General features: G+C 43.4%; 1 protein-coding gene across 1 annotated transcript; it reads left to right on the top strand.

The window, feature by feature from the left end:
• Nucleotides 1-503: 503 nt before the first annotated feature.
• On the top strand, nt 504-19,546 carry LOC100741998. The gene is made up of 7 exons (XM_012392679.3): nt 504-1,865; nt 13,029-13,275; nt 13,742-13,941; nt 14,330-14,533; nt 15,303-15,530; nt 16,396-16,856; nt 17,320-19,546. Exons 1-7 carry the CDS (start codon nt 1,811-1,813, stop codon nt 19,111-19,113), a joined length of 3,189 nt encoding a protein of 1,062 aa, XP_012248102.1. The 5' UTR covers nt 504-1,810; the 3' UTR covers nt 19,114-19,546.
• The last annotated feature ends 8 nt before the right edge of the window (nt 19,547-19,554 follow it).

Here is a 19,554-nt window from a genome sequence, read left to right as displayed (position 1 = left end):
CGTGAGAAGGAGCAGTCAACAATCCATTTTCGGTTTCGGTACGATGATATAATATTTAGTAATGTGTTGTTTGTATGTGATTGTGCGGATGCTTTCGATAATAGTGAAACTCCTTTATTGCGACAGCACGAGAAAATTTTGCGGCCTTTGTTAGGCAACGACACATGGTGTACACGCTGTCCATAAGGTGCTAGGACGCATTAAGAATTAAATAGTGGTTCGTTGCACATCTAATGTTTTTACGCGACAGGAAAGTAATGTCGTTTTCTAAAATATTCTAAAACTATTTATCAAGATTTTAGAAAAAAGTTTTATAAAAACGATAGTTTGCAATTTAAATAAAGAAGACAGTTTGCAATACGATGTTCTATTCCGAATATTAAAATTTTATATATATATGTATATATGTATATATACACAATATGTTTTTATTTAGCTGCATTATATTAAGGATTAATAGGCGTAGAAGAGAGAGTCTGGACGAGGAATTTCATTTAAATACCCTAAAGGAAACGATAATAAATCCCTTTGAATGCTCAGTGAACCGATGGAACAACGGAAAGGCAAAGTTGTCGTGGACAACATCGTGAAGAGATCCCAATGGAGGGAATGATCGTCGTCGGAAGACACGGCGAGTAAACACCGTTCGCTTATGGCAAGTAAAGAGACGTAGTCACACTATGGTGGGAGTCAGTTCTGTTATAGTAGGCCACGAGGTAGCAGCTCTGGTGTTCCTGCAGGTGTAGCACGATCGCACAAACTCTCTCTTAGTTTCTGCTGGCGCTCCAGGCTTCTCGTTTTGCCGGAGTGCGCCGCTCTGTGAAAACCGAGCTTCGAGATCGCCTCGAAAGCGATCCGGACAATGAAAACGCGAAATCTGTGCAATATCGCGTGATATATCGGTGATCGAACGATCAAGCTATTGGAAATCTAGCGAATCGACGTCGAATCTTATCAATTCGTTATTCGTTAATTCATCCCTACGATAGCTGGAAGAGTACTCGATTGCAATTTGATCGTCGATTGTAAAACATTGACATGAAACGACGTTGTTTCTTTCGGTTATCTGCAGATTAATAATGCGATTGTATTGCGAGAGTGTCCGGATCGTAAACGATCGATAAACCACGCGAACAAACTTTTCATCAGTCAAGTAAACACCATCGTGCAAGTATAAATCGTATGAGCGGTGCGCTCGATTGTTGATCGCTTGAGCGTTTAAAAGTACGCCAAGTCTTTAGAAGGAGAAAGCAGGAGAAGTTGAAGAATTCAGCCAGCTGAAAAAAGCGCCTTTCTTTGACAATTACGATTTTTTAAATTCGATCTCGTTTCCATTTTTTCCTTCGAGAGTTTCCTTCGAAAGAGTTTCCTTTAAAATCGCGGACTATTCGCCATAAAGCGAAATTTGTTGCAAATTAAATCGGCAATTTGGAGAAAGTGGATAAACGCTATGGAACGAAAGTTATGTAAATTCTGAGAGACACTGATATTCGTCGAACAACGAGGGAAAATCGATAAAGAGAAGCATAAAAAAAAAACTGTTGCTTCGAGGATCGAGCAAGTCACGGCAACTTGGATCGATCGTCTATATTTTCTGTCTGACTTCAAGCGTTTAACAGTTTCTCCATTGTTTCGCACAATTTTTCGTTGGTCAACGAAGCGGTCAAGAGAATGAAAGAACACTGATCCTTGCGTGTTTGGAAGATTCGCGAACTGTGAACACGTGCTCTCCTTGGATTTTCAAATCGGTACGCGAACGATGGATTTTTGAAAAAAAGATTCGTCCCTCTAGCCGGTCCACCAACGTGAGATGATTAACAAACTCTTGTTAAGTTTTTGGATACTCGGATGCATCAGCCTCTATGGTATGTTTCTTTATATTTTTATTATTTTTCACCGGTGATTTTTCGAATAATTTGTAGACCAAATTTGAATCATTTTCAGTTATAACTAGACTTTAACTATAAGTAGACTTTTTTTTTTATTTCATTTGATTTGATTTGATTAGCACATCTGTCATGATGTTGAATGGAAGCTATTAATTAGAAGTCGTCCAATAAACGAGGTAAACACCTAATGTGTTCGGGTGACTTGTATTATTAATCGCAGTGCTTCTTCATTCCCCCAGCGTATACTTTGTGAATTCCGTTCTATTAACCGTTAACGAATCGGGGACAATTATTTAATCATGTAATCGGACGTTGAGGTCATCAACGACGATGCCTCAAATTTTAAGCGTGTTTCCTAACCGGTACCTACCTACTAACGTCTGTTTTCACTTACGTGGTTGGGCGAGGCTCAAGGAACTTTTTCCTCGAGTCTGATTGCACTCGTGACCGCATCATCGATTTACGTTACCATCGCTAAGAGATTGCGGTGCACGAAGATTATAATATTCGATGCGAGTAACCGATAAATCACTCTTTTATGTTTTTGCAGCTAAATTTGAGATTATCTTGCTTTGTATCGGAAAAACTCGCAGCTTATAAAAATTACTACGTTCGTAATGTACGGAATTAAAATAGAGGGAATGGTAATGAATGTATACTCTCAATTCGCGTTTAACGATCGATATAGGTACGAAAATTTCATGACCAGCTTATTGTAATGAAATTATTCCAGAGTCAGTGCAAGCAACTCTGTCACAGCACTAACGTTATTGCACGCATCGTCGAGGTTTCGTGTAAGTTGTCTCGAAAAGTCGAGTCGTCTGGTACACGAAATTTGCGAATAAATTTCCCCGCGTTTCGGTCGTTCGCGAGCGTTCACCGTGCGAAACACGCGACGATCGTTTGCGAAAGTGGCGTCTATGATAGGGTCGCGAAACTCCACAAAAATTTGAGTAAAAATATTTAAGCAAAAAATGAAGAAGGTAACGGGTACTATGCATGACCGGTGAGTTAAAATATTCAACGTTGTAACGTACTTTGACGATCGTCAAAAAGGACAAAGTTCGACGAACTTTTTATTTGCTTAGACGGTGTAATCATGTTACATTTGTGTAACGTAAAATCGTGGCATGCATACGTGTATATACATAAATTTTTATTGCTCCCATGACCATGAAACTGGATCCAGTTACTCTCCTTGTCCTTAACAGAGAGATCTTAATTCTTGCCATCTCATGACTCGTAGGTCAATGTAAAAAGATCTGCAGAAAGTAAAAAATGTGTAATTATTCATTTAATACTTAATACATTTAATACGAGGAAAATTTCATATCTACGTAAGGCTTCTTCTGTTAATTGTTTTCTTTTATAGTTAATTCGACACGTTCCCACACAGAATCTATTCTATAATCAAAACAATGAAAATGTCCCGAACAAATTTCAGTCTGTAAACGCTTTCTTTTTCGGTAATAACCTACTTTCAATGAGGTGTGTACAATGGCAGATTTTATCGGCGTACATTTCGGACGCATAGTACGTTCACGACAATTCATCGAGATGGATATACACCTCCATTTTCTATTCTCGATGATTCATATGTGCTGTCGTTCCAAATTGTTACTACGGCTATTGCGCGTCGCGTCTAATTTCCTCGATACAAGTGTCGCGTCATCAGCTTTTGACACGAACCAGGTTTGTCAACCGACTCGTGCCGGATCTAACCATTCTCGATCAGAATGTTATCTGTAGTTTTTCGCGCGTGGAATTTCTCTAGCGAAAGAGGATCGTAGAGTTGGACGCGTCAAACTGGTGATCGGATAGGAATCGGTTCGTAAACGAGACCTTCGAATTTCGTGACCCAGTCATTCGGCAGTAGGTCATCGGGATATTAGGACATCTGTGCGCTTCTAAATTTTATGTCAGAAGCCAGAGAACTAGCTGATACGTGCGTTGCAAATTAGTGTATTACTACGTTGAACGTGTCTCGTCGATTTCAGAGGGTCGATGTGCGTATACATAAAATAATGGATGTTAAAAGCAAACATTGAATTTTACGCGAGGCTCATGCTCGTTCATCGTCATAGAATGCCAATGAAAAGGAGGATCGCTTTGTAAAATTCTCTTACTTTTTAATTTACTGTCAAACGGAAGTAACTGTTAAACGCCTCGCTGATAGAATTCAATTTATCAATTAAGTAGAAAGCTACGTGTAGATAACAAGTGGTAGTTAACCGCGCAGCCATCGAGGTGCAGAGTAATTTTGAAATACCGTTCCACAACAGGCCAGGATTAGCAAACTATCTTCCTCTTCCGTTGTTGCACGTCCGGAATATAATTGCACGTCATTCTCTGGCTTTATCCTGTTGGCGATTTCGGTGTCATCGTAGTCAACGGGGCGGAAATACGACGTGTTGCGACGGTAAGAAAAGAAGGAGGAGGATGGAAAGGAATCTTCGGTAGGTTCGATCGCGATTATGTCGCGAAAGGGAACGGAACGCGAGAATTCGACGATGCGAGAATGAATTCGCGCGCGACCGGTCAATCGACGTCTATCGTGTAATTTATTCCTCGTCAAGGCTTCAGCCTAGACTTCTCTCGAGATCAATGACGCTCCCATTAGTCATTACACAACAAGATCAAAATCAGTTAGTTACGCGATCAAATCGTTGCGATTGAAGTAAAAAGTAAACGTTCGCTGGAAATGATTTTGTCATAGTCGTGATAAATTTGAGGAAGTTAATTTCTTTCTATGGCGTAATATTTCTCGAGGTAATATTATATTTAGGACTATTCCCAAGATCATTTTGCGATCGTACACCGTGAAACGTTAACACGGCCTGTGGTGTGTTCAATTTCGTCGTTCCCTTTGAAAGGACAGAAATATTATTATTCTTCGCTACTAAATACTACCTGCAATTTTTTTCTTCTTAACGCGATAATGGGTCATAATAATGTTCGCGATTGTTTCGCGTTGCGTGACTATAAACAGAACAGCGTTGATCGAGTTCTGACAGGAAAACGAAGGAAGGAAGTTATCACCGAGCTACGGCAATTGTGCGATATAATCCATTGCCTTAAATACTTCAAATATTTCTGCTAATTAATTTCTTTTCATGCACACTACCTTTTAACGTCACACGTTACGAAAAACCAATCAACCGTGGACGTATGGTTCCATAGCAATCGCTATCTCGTTACAGCGATGGAATTTAGATATTTCTATGTCAATAAACTCGGACAACTACTTCTCGGCTCGCCCACGAGAAGCAAAGGTAATCGGTGCAGCGATTGAAACGTTTCCCAATCTCTTTTGGATCCGGGTTAGCATACTTTTGCACGAGGAAGGGAACCAAGATATACGGTGGACGTAAAATCTTTACGAGTGTTTCGATGCGCGTAGGAAGAGACCGAGTACTTCTGCGTCGAAATTAGCAGATACTTTCTCCGCCAAACGATGTCCGTTTCCTTTTTCCGCTCTCCTCGTGAATCCTCTTGGCGATCGGCTAATATCTCACGAGGCGGACGATTGGTCATTTATACCGAGAACTAATATCTTAATGACAGCTTCAAGATTTCTTTTAGCAGCCATTTTAAAACGCCCGATTAGATTGTTTAAGGATACTCGTACGAATCAACGGCCAAAGATACAATCTTCTTAAAAATAATACTTTCACTAATCGCGAGCCTACTTTTGTGCAAATATCTCAGACATTTTAGACACCGCTTGGAAGACAAACATTACTTCAGCAGATGTCGACAAGACGCTTAAGCGTTATACAAAGAGAGAAGTTATTCTTGAAAGCGTAATACTTAAACCGCACCCTCTTCCAATTATCGTATACGACATCGCATGAAAATTTAATTTTCACATATTTCATTGCCGTTCACCGCCTCCGCCAACTTTCTCTGTACTTATTACTATTTCATTTTTCACCGTTGATTATCGAACGCGCACGTATGTCGATCAAACGTGTCTATATTTTGCGTTTAAAGAAGCAAATATCTAACGACTTTCTTCCGTCCATTAAAAGATCTATCGACTTTCAGACGTTGCAACTTTCCAATGATTTTAATGTCCGAAAACGTGCACTCGGATTTCCGAAATAGGAAACGAAAAACGCGACGAACATTCGAAGCAAGGTGAACGCTCGTCGTTGCAGATTGCGAAAGAACGAGCTATTGTCCACTTCCCGCTCTTATTCTCTTTCTCTTTAACCGGCAACCTTCCGGTTAGAAATTTATCGGTGCTTAGTCTGACCAGTGAGAGCTGTGCACGATCTTCCGACTTCTCGTGGCGATCGTTCCAATTTATGGACGCATTTGGCTACAAACGCTTCCTATTTTCTTTCATATATGTTTACGCGTAATACGAAGTACGCGACCATTAACTTGTGGACGATCTTAGTCCTTCTACCTTTTTCGTCCTTTCTCTGCACAGTGCCGATCGTTCCGGAAATAGAGTACCGCGTGAGGAGTACGTATCACGCTAACTAATTCACCGATCAGATTACCGATTACAGGAGGCAACAACGCTCGGAGACCTTGAGAGTAGATTTATTGTATCTTTGTGAACGGTGAAACGAGAAAGGCGTAGTCGTAAGGATCGGTAACTTTCATCGACTACTATCGTCACGCGATGCGGCCACTTTCCGCGTGGATCCTTTCAGATGCAAAAGCGGTCCGCTCGTTGCTCAGAGCAAAAAATACTCGCATCTCCCTATCTCCGAACATGACTGACTGAAAGGCTCTGCGTTTGGTTCCTCGTCTTGTTCTTTTATGACCTGACTATTATGAGGTTGACCGATAGAGGGACGAGTTGATAAATTTGTAACAGAAAAATATATCGAAGTAAACAAAGGTACAGGTATAAGTTGATCAAAATCCTTATTCCGATAGTATTACGATACGATAGTACGCGATACGACGCGATAGGGAGCACGTTCATATATTTGTAGCAAAGGACAATACCAAAAAAGTTAATCGCGCAGCTTTGGCCGAAGGTAACAAGAAACAGCAATAGAAATCTACTTATAACTTTTTCGTTTCTAGACCTTGTAAACCAAAACATAACATATATTCAAGGACGCAATAATACGGACCTCTCCTTATTTAGAATTGTTCGTTTCACTAAATTCTATTCTCTTCGTAACAGCGGTCTCCGGGTCACGGATATACAAAAGTAATTACTTCAACGTGACCCATTAGCACGACACGCGACGTATTGTTAATTCAACCCCGACTTTTCCTCTTTCGTCGCCTTCTTTTCGCTTTCAAGCTCCTCCGCATGTCCGTGAATCGAACCGCACTTCCGTTCCATAGCGATCAGTCACTTTTCTTCCAATCCTACCGACAGATTTCCGTATCTCCTGCTCTTCAGGAAAAAAACCCGACTCGACTTTCTTTTTTTTCACGAGTCGTTCACTCGTGTCGTTCGATAATACGTGATATAGCGTGTACCGCGGAATTCCTTTAAGATCGAAGGCAGAGTTTCGTAACGGGTTCGCTCGACGAATGCCAGAGGCCAGACCATGAATTCTGTTTTAAGGTCAGCAGGATAGGGACAGCGGAGTATCGGTGCCAAGTAGAAGAATACGGTATAACGGTTCCACACTCGACGTTTTTCACCTAAAAGACCTGGTCAAGATTCAAATATAAATCTAACGTACGTAAGTACGTTCGTGTCCGAATTTGGGTCGTGAAAAGTGAATTGAGAAGACTGGTGCATGACGGATAGACAGCTCGCGAACGGAACACTGATCCGCGGATAAGAGAACGCCGATTATGCGATCGGGGTTCGATGACCTCGACTCGCTGGATACCGTGTTACTAAGTTCTTTAAACCTTATGTAGGTAACTAAAGTGCTACGGATATACAACGAGCGTGCGAGTAAGAATTAAGTTTCGATGTTTGAAACTTTTGCCGATCTCCGGAATCCATTAGAAAATAAAACGGATTTGTCGAAGAAGATACAGAGATAAGAAAGTCGCTGGATATTCGATCGTACACGCTAAGATCCAAATCGATCCATCGCATCGCCTACATCCACCGCGACTCATCGTTACGTTGTTCGAAGAACAAACACGGTCGCGTAAAGGACAAACAGCGAGTATCTAACGTGCTACTAGAAATTATCCCTTCTTATTGCGAGAACCAACTCGCTATCAGATCACCGCTGTGTCCCACATAGAGCTAGTTTCGTGTTCTTCGCGCAAGGAATTGTTCCTTTATTGCGCCATTGTTCTACGATGGGATTGTTCGGTCTAGAAATTGGTCGATAGCGATTACGAGGGATCCGGATGCACGCGATACCAGAGATATCGGAACAATGGCGACGTTGGGTAAGCGCGATTGTCGCGTGTTTCGTTTTTGTCAGTCGTTTCCTCTGTATCCACTTTTGTTCGAGAGCGATAAATTGCGACGTGCGCGCGGAATGCGCGAGTAGCTTTTCAAAACGAGCAGGTCATGATCAAGAGGCCGAGATCTATTCGTTCGCGCAATAATCAAATTTAAAATTACTCTACTAGATTTTCCGAATAGAACGAGGAACGTTATTTTAAAAGCATGGGAATCTGGAACAAGTGAAAATAAATGTAACAGATGTCTAGTAATAAAAATTCATCTGTATCAAATGAGAATAATGTAGAGAAAGTTATTAACGCGTGTAAATTAACAAAGACTATGGATAGAGTATAACAGTTTCTTCTACGTATATACTAAAAACGAAGCGTTGAATAGAGTAACGAATCGTTCGAATATTACCTTAAAAGTGTGTTAAAATATCGTTGAACTTACATCAGCTGTTTTTATTTGAGAAGCAGGTGATAAGTTATCGTCGTTGCACTAATAGAGGTGACGTATCTGAAGGAATCCCGTTGCAGAGAGCGTTTAAAAGTATCTCTGTACCGTTAAATCTCTGTACCGATGCCATCTTTGTGTCGCGTATGTACCTAGATATCCAGTGTACAATCTCTTCTAACATCTATTTAGAATTACAAAGGACACGTTGGAAGATTTAATCGTTATTCGCAACGAGCATTGTCGCTCGACCATAATCATAAGTTGGACATCTCGCTTGAAATCAACGTTGCGCGCACTCGACGCTCTCGTTGGCTGAAAAAGCAATGGTAGTTTCCAGACTAAGTGATCATCGGGCTTGAATTATTAATTCAAACGTCTCGATTGCGACATCGTCAACGTGTATGTATACGCGATCGAATTATAAATGCACTGAAAGGTGGTTTCGTTACGGTTATCGAAGGTGAAGCAATATTCCAAAGCGATTTCGAAAGCTTCGCTCGTATCATCCGAGGAATGGTCTACGTTGAAACGATCGCGTATGCGATTGGCTTCCATCTCTTACTTCTCTAGTTAACGCTTTCATTAATCTTATCGATCGTATTCGCGATGAAGAAACGCTAGATTCTTTCGATCGATCGAAAGTGGATACCACTTAGTCGTTCTCTGATCGCGTGGTAACGTTCGATCGTGATATTCGCGTTTTATAACAAGTTGTTACAAAGTTTTTCCAGTAGCTCCAAAAAGAGAGAAAATTTTTATACCCTAATTGAACGTTCGTGAATTAACCATGATATGAGGCAATTTTGCCTCGACCCAATGAGAAAGAGCGAAATCTGGTTCGATATTTGTCCGACCGATGTATATTGCAGTTATTTCGTAACCGATACAGAATTTTTCCTGGAATTACGTAAACTTGTCGATCTATTAGCGATACGAAAAAGTAGAATGAGGGCTCGACACGTCATAGCTATGTTTTCCCTGCTGTTTTCCATTTCGTTAAATGATCGGCTATCTGTGTTTAATTATTCACGCAGTCTGGTTGTCTCGCAGGATACACGCTCGTCGAGCGATCTAACCACTCTGCCAGGTGTATAATTGATGGATTTCGCCTGCGCTATCAAGACATCGCGTCCGTTTTTAGATCGAATCTCCGTTAACACCGGCAATTACGTTTGTCCGTGTTTCTCCCTAGCTGTACAAAATACGCGATTATGCCGTTCGAACGAACAATCCGAACGTCGTCGTTAATCGAAATGCAATTTCGCTCGAGTCGTCGCGACGTCGGGATCCGCGGACTCTGGAATTTATCGGCGTACGAATAGATGCATCAAGGAAATTCGAGGAATCGAAGAATTACCGGGTTTACGGTTCCGTTCGGTACCGTTGGCTTCGTTTTCGATTCGTCGGTCAAGTGGCACGTACTAATTGTCATTGACGATGCGTAAAACGGTCGGACTCGATCGTCTGTGCGAGTCATTCCTACGGAAACCTTGACACAGCCTCCTCGACTAGACTCGAATAGACGGACGCTTAGCCAGACCTCTTTCGTGCGAAGACGCACGTGTATCGCAGTAGACGCATAAAGTACGCGTCCAAGAGTAAAATATGGGAAGATACTCGTACGACACGGTACATTTATATTTTATATTACTCCGTAATTACGGAAGAGAGGCCGACTCGTACACTTGTTGGATAATCGCACCACTTTTGTCGTCCGTGACAGAATCGAAGCGATCTTGGACAATTTTTTACGCGCACGATATAAATCTTTGCGTTCTAATCTTTAGTTAAAAATCGACGACGGACGACGGAGAACCGATCGGACCGAGCGACGCTATTTCTTCGACCGATATATCGTGACAATATCGGGCAGGCTACGCAAAACCGTATTACCGTGTTATGTCGCACGGAAATCGCCGTGTAAACGTACGTTGGCGTGGAAGCGCCGTTGGCCTGCGATTTTTCCGCGGCGAATCGTCGTTGGAAAGTCACCCGCCGGCTTTTAAACGAGGCGACGAGGTGCTCGGATCGGTCGCGCGAGTCACACACGGTCAGTCCTGATTTCAACTCTGCTGATTTCCCTTTTCCATGCCTCTCCCTGACTCGAGACCATGCTCCTTTTGCCAGACGCTCGTTCGACGAACAAAAACTCCGGCAACTCGAACCGCTCTCCGATCTAGCTGACCATTAACGGCCTATTCCTCGGGCTCCTGGCTTTCTTTTTCCGAATTTCTCCCCGGCTAGACTCGTCCGGTCGGTTCATCCACCGCCACCACTGCGATCGTGGTTGCCTATTCGCGGGCGAATATACCGCCTCCGCTCGTATTCTGTTCCGATCTCTGGCGAGATAATCCACCGTTCGAACAAAAAGAGTTTCTCTTTCTTATCTCGACTGACCTCGCCGCCTCTGCGCGTCGATACGAGCAACTTTCTTCGTCCGATTTTCTTTCCGCGTTTTACTTTTAGCCGCCTCTGTCTCGTTCCACGCACCGCTATCTTTTTATTACTTTTATCCAGACGTTCCAATTATCGAGCGATCGTTCGTTATTCGCTTCTTAAGATCGGGACCGTTGCTCGAGAACTTGTTCCTCCAGACGCTTATTCTTTCAGATATCGCGATCCCTCTGCCTTTCAGTTTTTTCACGTCGGCTCGCGGATCTAGGTCGTAAGTTCAGGAGACGGTCGCAATCCTGATCCGCGACTCCTCGACCCCCAATCCCTGAGCGACGACTCCTCGACCCCCAATCCCTGAGCGACAGGTGCCTCGGATTTTCCACCGTCTCATCGTCTATTTCCCAAGATCGCTTTAACGCTTATGGCGTGGGCAATAAAAATTCTACGACTCAAACGGCGTACAAGTAAGTCCGGTGCCTCGATACTTCAAAATTTGCATAAATTTCGACGTAGAAATATCTAGAAGAGAAATCTGAGGCATTTTTTGAAAAAAGTTACCAAGAGAAATTTAGAAATTCACATCCGGTATTGGTATCCAATTACTCGAAACGAGGGTCGAGGTCATCCCGATTTTACGAGCGAAGACCGACCTGCAAATCGCTAGATCACCGTGTTACAGCGATGTTAGCGCATAATGTAGAATTTTCAATATAAACGATAATTGGAAATATCGCGACGAGTATCTGCGCGATATCTCGAAAGGATTCGAAGACTCGCAGTTGTCGCGAGTCTAATTACACTTTCCGTGCTGGACACGTGAGTTCTTCGGCATCGATCCGCCGGTCGATAAATCAGCCGCAATTTTCTAATGCTCGCGGGCCGACAGGTTGCTAGATCGACTTATCGATCGCTTAGACTTTCCCTTCTCACGAATATCGCGTCGGAGGCTGCGGCCAGTAGACAGGTTTTGTTCGACGGGTGTCTTCGAGCCAGCTCGTTAGCGTTTCGATCGTCGAGTTTCTCGTTCGCAAAACCTCGGCCTTTTGTTGGCCGGCAGCAGCGTGAGAGAAGGAAGCAGACTTGGTTTACTTGCCGAGTTACATCGATGTCTTCCTGTGTGGCGTCAAGCTTGAAGAAAAAAAATTGCGTTCCAGGAGATTGTTATTCAGGCGTTATGCTAATAGCAGTGCAACGAGCCAAGGAAACCGTTACGAAGTTTCGCGCGAATCTATCAATCTGACCTGCGATGCGTGTAGTTCGGATCCCGAATCTTCGATTCGTTCCGAACAATTTGGTGTGCCGATCGGTCCAGCGACTTTGCTGTTCGATCGAGTGTCGGCAGCCGTTCTCGTCCGACGATCTACTTCGGGTGCGTCGGTGGTCGAGTTTATCGACTCTTTACATTTCCAGATGCGCAAAATAAAAGACGCTCTCCTGCGCTATACGCGTTGGAAGAGTTGCCAACTGTTGGAACGGCTCTCGTTGGACGAAGGTTAAACGGTTCAGCGGAAAATGAAACGTGCGACGAGAGCGGTATAATCGCGGAGTATTCTGAAAAAAATGTATTTATTTTTTCGGGAAGTTTCCATTAGAGTATGCAAACTTGCGTGGAGTAGAAAAATATACGCGACTGAAAAGATAATATTACGGTGATGCACGGTGTATCGGTTTTTTTATACGGGAACCTTGACGGGATAAACGAAAGAGATCGAATAATAAGACCAAAATAGATTTATGGTAAATACGTACTCGCTAGTAGGAAGGAAGTAAAATTTCCGACGCAAATTACTCGATTCACCATCTTGCCTTACGAGCAGTTCTGTTCGTAGAAAACTCTGCGATTCTTAACAGGTGGCTGTTCGATCGAAGGGAAAGAGAGAATCGGCACTGGGACTGTGAAAGGGGCACAAGGCGTTTCAGTCGTATTTATTTCGTCGTTTCCGCAGGAGACCCGACGGTTGCGCAAGAGTGGCCGACGCCTCTCGACGAATCCGCGGACGAGAAGAACGATGCCGAAATTTTTCGAGCTGTCGTCGAATCTATGCGACAGTGGACGTTGCACAAGCAATTGCATCATAGGACCAAGAGAGAAATCTCGAAGGTTTGCTACGAAGATGTCGGCTGTTTCGAAGACACAGGACCGTTCAGCTACCTGGAGATGCTCCCGTCGCCACCTAAGGACGTTGGCACTAGGTATTGGAACGTAAACTACCACGCGAAATGATTCGCGAATACGAAACAGACCGTGATTTTCTATCTATATGTCTCGTCGTAAATGTATCCAAATTTTTACGTTTCTTACGAATCTTTCGGTAAATGCATCTTTCTTTGCGATGATCACCGTCGTTTCGTGCAGCGTCGAGATAACACGAAGATAGAAACGATATCTGGCTTGTGACCTAGCTCGGCGAAAGCACGCCAGTAGTTTCGTTACATGTTTCGTAAGTAAGGCGATGCGTTGTAAGAAGCACGCCTAGTTGCATTTACGAATAAGCGCAATCGCGCATGGGTGGATATATGAACCACTCGGAAAAACAAATTGATCGACTCTGTGTTTTACAAGTTCCTAGATCTTTTGTAATTCCATCGGCGATTAATTGGAACGAGCACTCGGCGAAATACGAAACTGGTTTTAATTGTTTCCTTCGGTATGTCGCAGATTTCTAGTGTACGGCAGCAGAAAGGCAAGATCGATTCCGATGGAAGTTCCCGCCGACGACATAAACGATAACGCACACCGTGCCATAGATCCCGATCTACCCACCAAAGTGATTGTGCATGGATTCGGATCCAGCTGCGATCACGTCTGGGTTTATGAAATGAGATCCGCGCTAATGACTGTGCACGAATGTAATATAGGTTCGTAGTGATTCTTTCTAGTTCCATGACTACGTACCATAGACTCTGAATACTTATGCAGATTCGTATTTCTGTAAACGCGATCGAAGACGCGTAAACCTAAGCGATTATTTGCTTCATTTACTAAACATTATTACGCGCACATTTTACATTTTCTAATTTCTCGCGAATGCACGAAAATCCACGGTCCATTCGTGACGATAGATTTCGTACAAAACTTTACGCGAAACAACCGTTCGGTGTAAAAACGAGGAGTCGATCACACGGCAAATGCTTATTCACGGTTGGTATCGGAAAATTTCATTCTTACCACCTGGCCATACGATCAACGTAAATTTCTCTTTTCGCTTTAACGAGCTTCGTCTTCAGGCCGAGCATATCTTTTCAGTGTGCGTCGACTGGGGACCAGGAAGCGCGGTTCCCAACTACGTAAGGGCGGCTGCCAACACTCGTCTGGTCGGCCGACAATTAGCCAAGCTAGTGCGAAGTTTGAACGTACCTTTGGAGAAGGTTCATTTGATCGGTTTCAGCCTGGGTGCTCACGTGGCTGGATTTGCCGGCGCTGAGCTGGGAAACGTCTCCAGAATCACAGGTACGGCGGAGCCCATTATGCAATACTTTTCTCCGTACGCAGCTGTTTGCGATTTATTCGCCGCGTGTTGACGATTGCCTCGTTCGCTCTGTATTTGGGCAACGCGATGCAGTTATCGCGCCCAAGTTGAGCAACGCGTTACGGATAGCTGTAGTCTCGATGTCCTTCGAGAGCCGAGTTTCCATCGGTAAAAGGAGATCCGAGCCGTTAAAGTCCAGTCCGATTAAGCGTAAAGGGCAACTACGATTATTCGTTAATCGTTGAATCGATTAAACTTTTTCTTCGAGTTCTCTCGCAGCTGTCCTTCGCGGTAAATGCTTCGCTTTAAGAAATCATGGAGCGCGCTCGCTACGCTTTAATAAGCTAATTGGCGCGATCGTCGAAGCATAAATGTGTTCGTATACGCGTTTATGAATTCGTTGCCCTTCTCGGTGTGATTTATTCAAATGAAAAAGGCTAGGAAAGATCGATACGCGAACGCGGCGAACGAGCATCGAGACAGGCTTGGAAAAATGGCGAGAGGTTGAGCAACCCTCCGCTCCATATCTTAATCGCGCGACCGTTCACCAGAAACTGTGACGAGGTCTTTTGCAAAAGCGTTCCAAGTAAATGTGTCGTGGTTGCCATTCGGATATTTTCATCTTTTTCTACTTTATCAACGGATTTTTCATTAACTGCGCTTTCCTCCAGCCGGTTAGATTTCGTTTATACTCCGTTGGAGCAATATCCTTGGACCAGGACGTTGTCTAAGAATCTGCGTAATTCACAGGATTAGATCCTGCAGGACCACTGTTCGAGTCTCAGGATCCTAGAGCCCGACTCGACGAAACAGACGCCAACTTCGTCGACGTGATTCACAGTAATGGTGAACAACTGTTGCTCGGTGGTTTGGGATCCTGGCAGCCTATGGGCGACGTCGATTTCTATCCCAACGGGGGCAGAATGCAGACAGGCTGCTCGAATCTGTTCCTTGGTGCCGTATCGGATATCATCTGGTGTAAGTGTCTCATCTATTGTACACTGCTAGAAGTATTGCAACGTTTCGCGATATTTAACGCATATTCGATGCTTCTCGCCGCTTTTATCGTAATTTTTGAATAAACGCAACAAGCAGGTATCCGAATACCTTTGAACAAACTGAGAATATTCGCGCGAATTCACACTCTCTCATGAAAATGGTAAAAAAGGATGGAATCTGGATAGAAAATTGTTTTATCTAATCCAAATGTTACGAGTACACCTTTTATGTTCTATTTTTGCATATCACGTGCATCGTATGCGTTTTTCACATTCTAAAACTTCATCTCATTCGTCCCGCTTGCTATGACGCATCGCGTATAAACCTATACACGTATGTATAGTACCTACACTTTGTACGATTCATGCGCACGTTGGCACAAGTGCCGCACGTAATGCACTTGACTTACTTAATGCACTCTATGTATTTTATAACCCGATGTACTTGACGCACTTATGACAAGGTTACGATATCGTCGAGCTTATTCGGAACAAAGGGATAATATAAAGTAAAGGCCGGTAAAATCTTTGAAACTTTCACGGGTTAACGATACTTAACGATACCCGTTGTCCATTCCTTCGTATAACAGTTCTCATTACGAGTTATTGGCAAAATCTAATGTAAGAGGCACGATAAATCAGAGATTAGAAAGCGGGGTCTTTTTCACGAGTGTGGATCGCCGTCGTTCGGGATAGCGTTACCTTCTCCGCAACGCGGATCGAATTCTTTGTCCTAAAGAAAGCGGGTCACGCTGGCCCCGTGAAACGTCGCCTAAAGATACTTTGAATATTCAAAAACGTCCTGGCCATACTCGATCGCTTCATCGGAAACTTTCACGTTGCAGCAAGCGCTGTCGAGGGTAGATCCCTGTGTAACCATCGAAGGGCCTACAAGCTGTTCACCGACTCTGTAAGCCCAAAGTGCCGATTTCCAGCGTTTCCGTGCGACAATGGATACGACGGTCTTCTTCGTGGCGAGTGTTTTCCTTGCGGTGCGAACAGCATGGGCGGACCTTGCGGCGACATGGGTTACTACAGCGATGAATCACCGGCCAGAGGACAACTTTACCTGGTAACGAGAGACGAAGAACCTTTCTGTGCTCACCAGTACCAGGTGAAAGTGTATAATAGTCGCAGCGAAAGACCCACTAGGAGTTACGGGAAACTGCAGGTAACTCTGGTTGGAGAGGCATCTTTTAACGATACGTTCGCGATGACGCGGAAGGACGAGGAGCTTCTGGTTGGTTCGATTCTTCAGAAGATTGTTGTACCGCACCCTGCGATTTCGAATTTGGAAGCTATCGAGGTAATCAATAGATCGACGTAAGTATTCTCCGTTTATAAGTATTAGGACACTTCTGTCGGTTTTGCGTAGAATCTAACTGGATCGTTAAGGAAGGAATCAATCAGTTAGAGTTTGGTGTTTCTACGAAGTGACGATTCGAAATTATTTGCGAGATTTGTAAAGAAAAATCACGAATCGACGAATTCAGTGTTGGTATCGAAGTTAAAATTTGGCGAAAATTGTTGTCAAAATTGGTTCCTGTGCGATTCGTCGATTTAACAAAAGTTAGTAGATGAAATATAATAAGTGGAATATCTAATATAAACGTCATCGTAATACCAAGAATACAAACTTTAATAATCTTCCAACGATTTGTCAAATTCATCCTGTTTTTCTCTAACTGTCCCGATACTTACGAGCAGAGACGTATATGCATACAAAAGTCTAATAAAAAACCTTATTTATTCTGTTGCAAACATTACAGATCAAGTACACGGCGTACAGCGGCTGGATCTCTTCAGGTTTGGTGTCCTGGAGCATCGACAAAGTAGCCATCATCGACAGCTTTGGGAAGATTCTCTCCGTCTGTAAAAAGAGTCTGAGCTTAGAATCTGGGAAACCCGTTCTACTTCCTCTCTTCGCAGGCGAATGCAACGTTCCTCTGGAATCGGATAACTCAACGTCCTCGGCATTAGAACGTCTGCTGCAAGAGAAACCAGGTGGTATCGGGCCATTTACCAAAGAACAGAATTACGAGGCGAAAGATAATATCCCGATAGAGACGTTCTCGAAAGAGAGAATCGCGTCGTTGTCCTCGTCGAAAGGTTTGGGTCCGTTTACCAAGGAGCGAAATGTGCGCATAATCGAGAGGAAAGAAAGTTTCAAGACGAACAGCTTCGAGGAAACGGGCAATCGTGGCAGTAGCTCGAACCCTTGGAACATCGTCGACATATCCAGCGATGGAGATTCGAATTCTTTGGAAAATTCCGAGACTGAGAAAGGCAGAGGATTCTCTGGTTCCAATTTGTTCGCTGAAAGTCCTTCTCCGAATCCTTCCGTGGAACCAACGACCGAGTTCCTTCCAGAAATACGGGAACCTGTACTGCAAATCGATAAGAAGGAAACAGGAAGGTCTTTGAAGTTTCCAGAAATCACAGAGCCGATCTTGAGGCCACGCTCGGCGAGACAGAACACCAGAAATGAGATTCACAGTCGTGAAAAGCAGAAAGAAGAGATACAGGAGACTTCCTCGACGTCTAGAGCTTTTACGGTACAATTCTTGCCAGAAAGGTTGGCTGGGATCCTGGCGCAAGCTGAAAGGTACGCTAGGCAAACCCTTCTTCCTCTGATTTCGCAGTACACGCCCAGTTTCGTAACTGGATCGCGATATGAGGAGCCTAAATACTTTCCACCCTTGGGGGAGATCGCTTCGGAGGATCAAGGGCCCAATGAACCGGAGTTGACTACGAGTAACTACCAACAGGACTTTGAACGACGGAACCGAGATGATCGAATCGTTAACACCGAGTCTGCCTTAAGAGAGGGAAGAACGATGAATTCTTCCAACACTACGTCGATGGAAACACCTGCGATTATCGAGGCAAGTTATCAGGAAAAGGAGATAAATTCAACGAGAACCGATGAAAGCAACGAATGGATACCCATAGAACATTCTACCGTTTCAAACGCCTTATCTAGACAAGACTTCAACGTGTCCAGGTCTCTGAATTGGGAACACGAAAAGTACAATTGGTCCACACAAACGTCAGAGAGTAGTACGTCAAAAGTGGACGATTGGGTACCTATTACGATTAAAAGCGAAATTGAAATTCCCGAAGCTACGAATAACGTCTCTAACGAGATTAACTTGTCTCGCGTGGCCACTGACAAGCAGAACAAGGCTGTTCGAGCGGAAGCTGTGACGATAAAGGACTCTGGAAATAATTCAGACGAGGCTGTTGCCTCTGGGAAGGACGAGAGAAAGTATATTCCTCTGATCGATCCGAACGCGAAAGAATTATCGTCGACGAGCGTGAATGATATCTTAGACGTTGGTCCGAGCTCTTCGAGTACGAGCTCTACGTACTCGCCGCACTCTCACATTCAGAAAATCCCCAGACCGATAGAAACGAGAAGTAGCAAACCTGGTTTGACGAGGAGGAGCATGGTCTTTCCTTACGCGTACGAGAAGAAGAAGGATCCTAGGACCAGGTACATACCTTTGATACCAGAGGAAGACTTTGGAAGGCCATACTTCTCGGTCGATAGAGAACGCTGAAGAAATCAAGCGGCGAAAATTGTTTGGAACAAGATTTATGGAATCATCGTTCGTGATATGTTTCCACTCTTACAAATGTCCAATTTCTTATTGGCTTTTCCTATTGTTCGTAGTTGTTGGTGATCAGTTGTTAACGTTTTCGTGGAATTTGTGTTTCGAGTTACTGATACTATGGGACGTGATAACATCGGTCAGTAAAAATCGATGGCTTTATAAAGCACGCTTTAAAGATGTTTTTGGTAAAAATTGGAGCCTTAACTTTATTTTGTATATAGGAATTTTTTTACAATATATATAATATAATATATATATATATATATATAGCTTCGCTGAAATCTGTTCTTTTTTTTCACATCGTTACCGTTAACTAATTCTTAGTTATTAGAATTATTATCATCGTCATCTGTGTTTCCCCCATTTATTTTATTTATGTCGAACGGA

Source organism: Bombus impatiens, unplaced genomic scaffold (assembly GCF_000188095.3).
Source record: "Bombus impatiens unplaced genomic scaffold, BIMP_2.2 scf_1506, whole genome shotgun sequence".
Lineage (NCBI taxonomy): Eukaryota > Metazoa > Arthropoda > Insecta > Hymenoptera > Apidae > Bombus > Bombus impatiens.
Note: the sequence above shows the minus strand (reverse complement) of the source record. Positions and strands in the feature narration are given on the sequence as shown.

What these genes read in the sequence shown, in the direction of transcription:
- LOC100741998 (XM_012392679.3), top strand. Translation starts at nt 1,811, where the DNA reads ATGATTAACAAACTCTTGTTAAGTTTTTGGATACTCGGATGCATCAGC. An exon ending in TGTGCACGAATGTAATATAG is followed by an intron (nt 13,942 to 14,329) that starts GTTCGTAGTGAT and finishes ATATCTTTTCAG; the next exon opens with TGTGCGTCGACTGGGGACCA. An exon ending in AAACGTCTCCAGAATCACAG is followed by an intron (nt 14,534 to 15,302) that starts GTACGGCGGAGC and finishes CGTAATTCACAG; the next exon opens with GATTAGATCCTGCAGGACCA.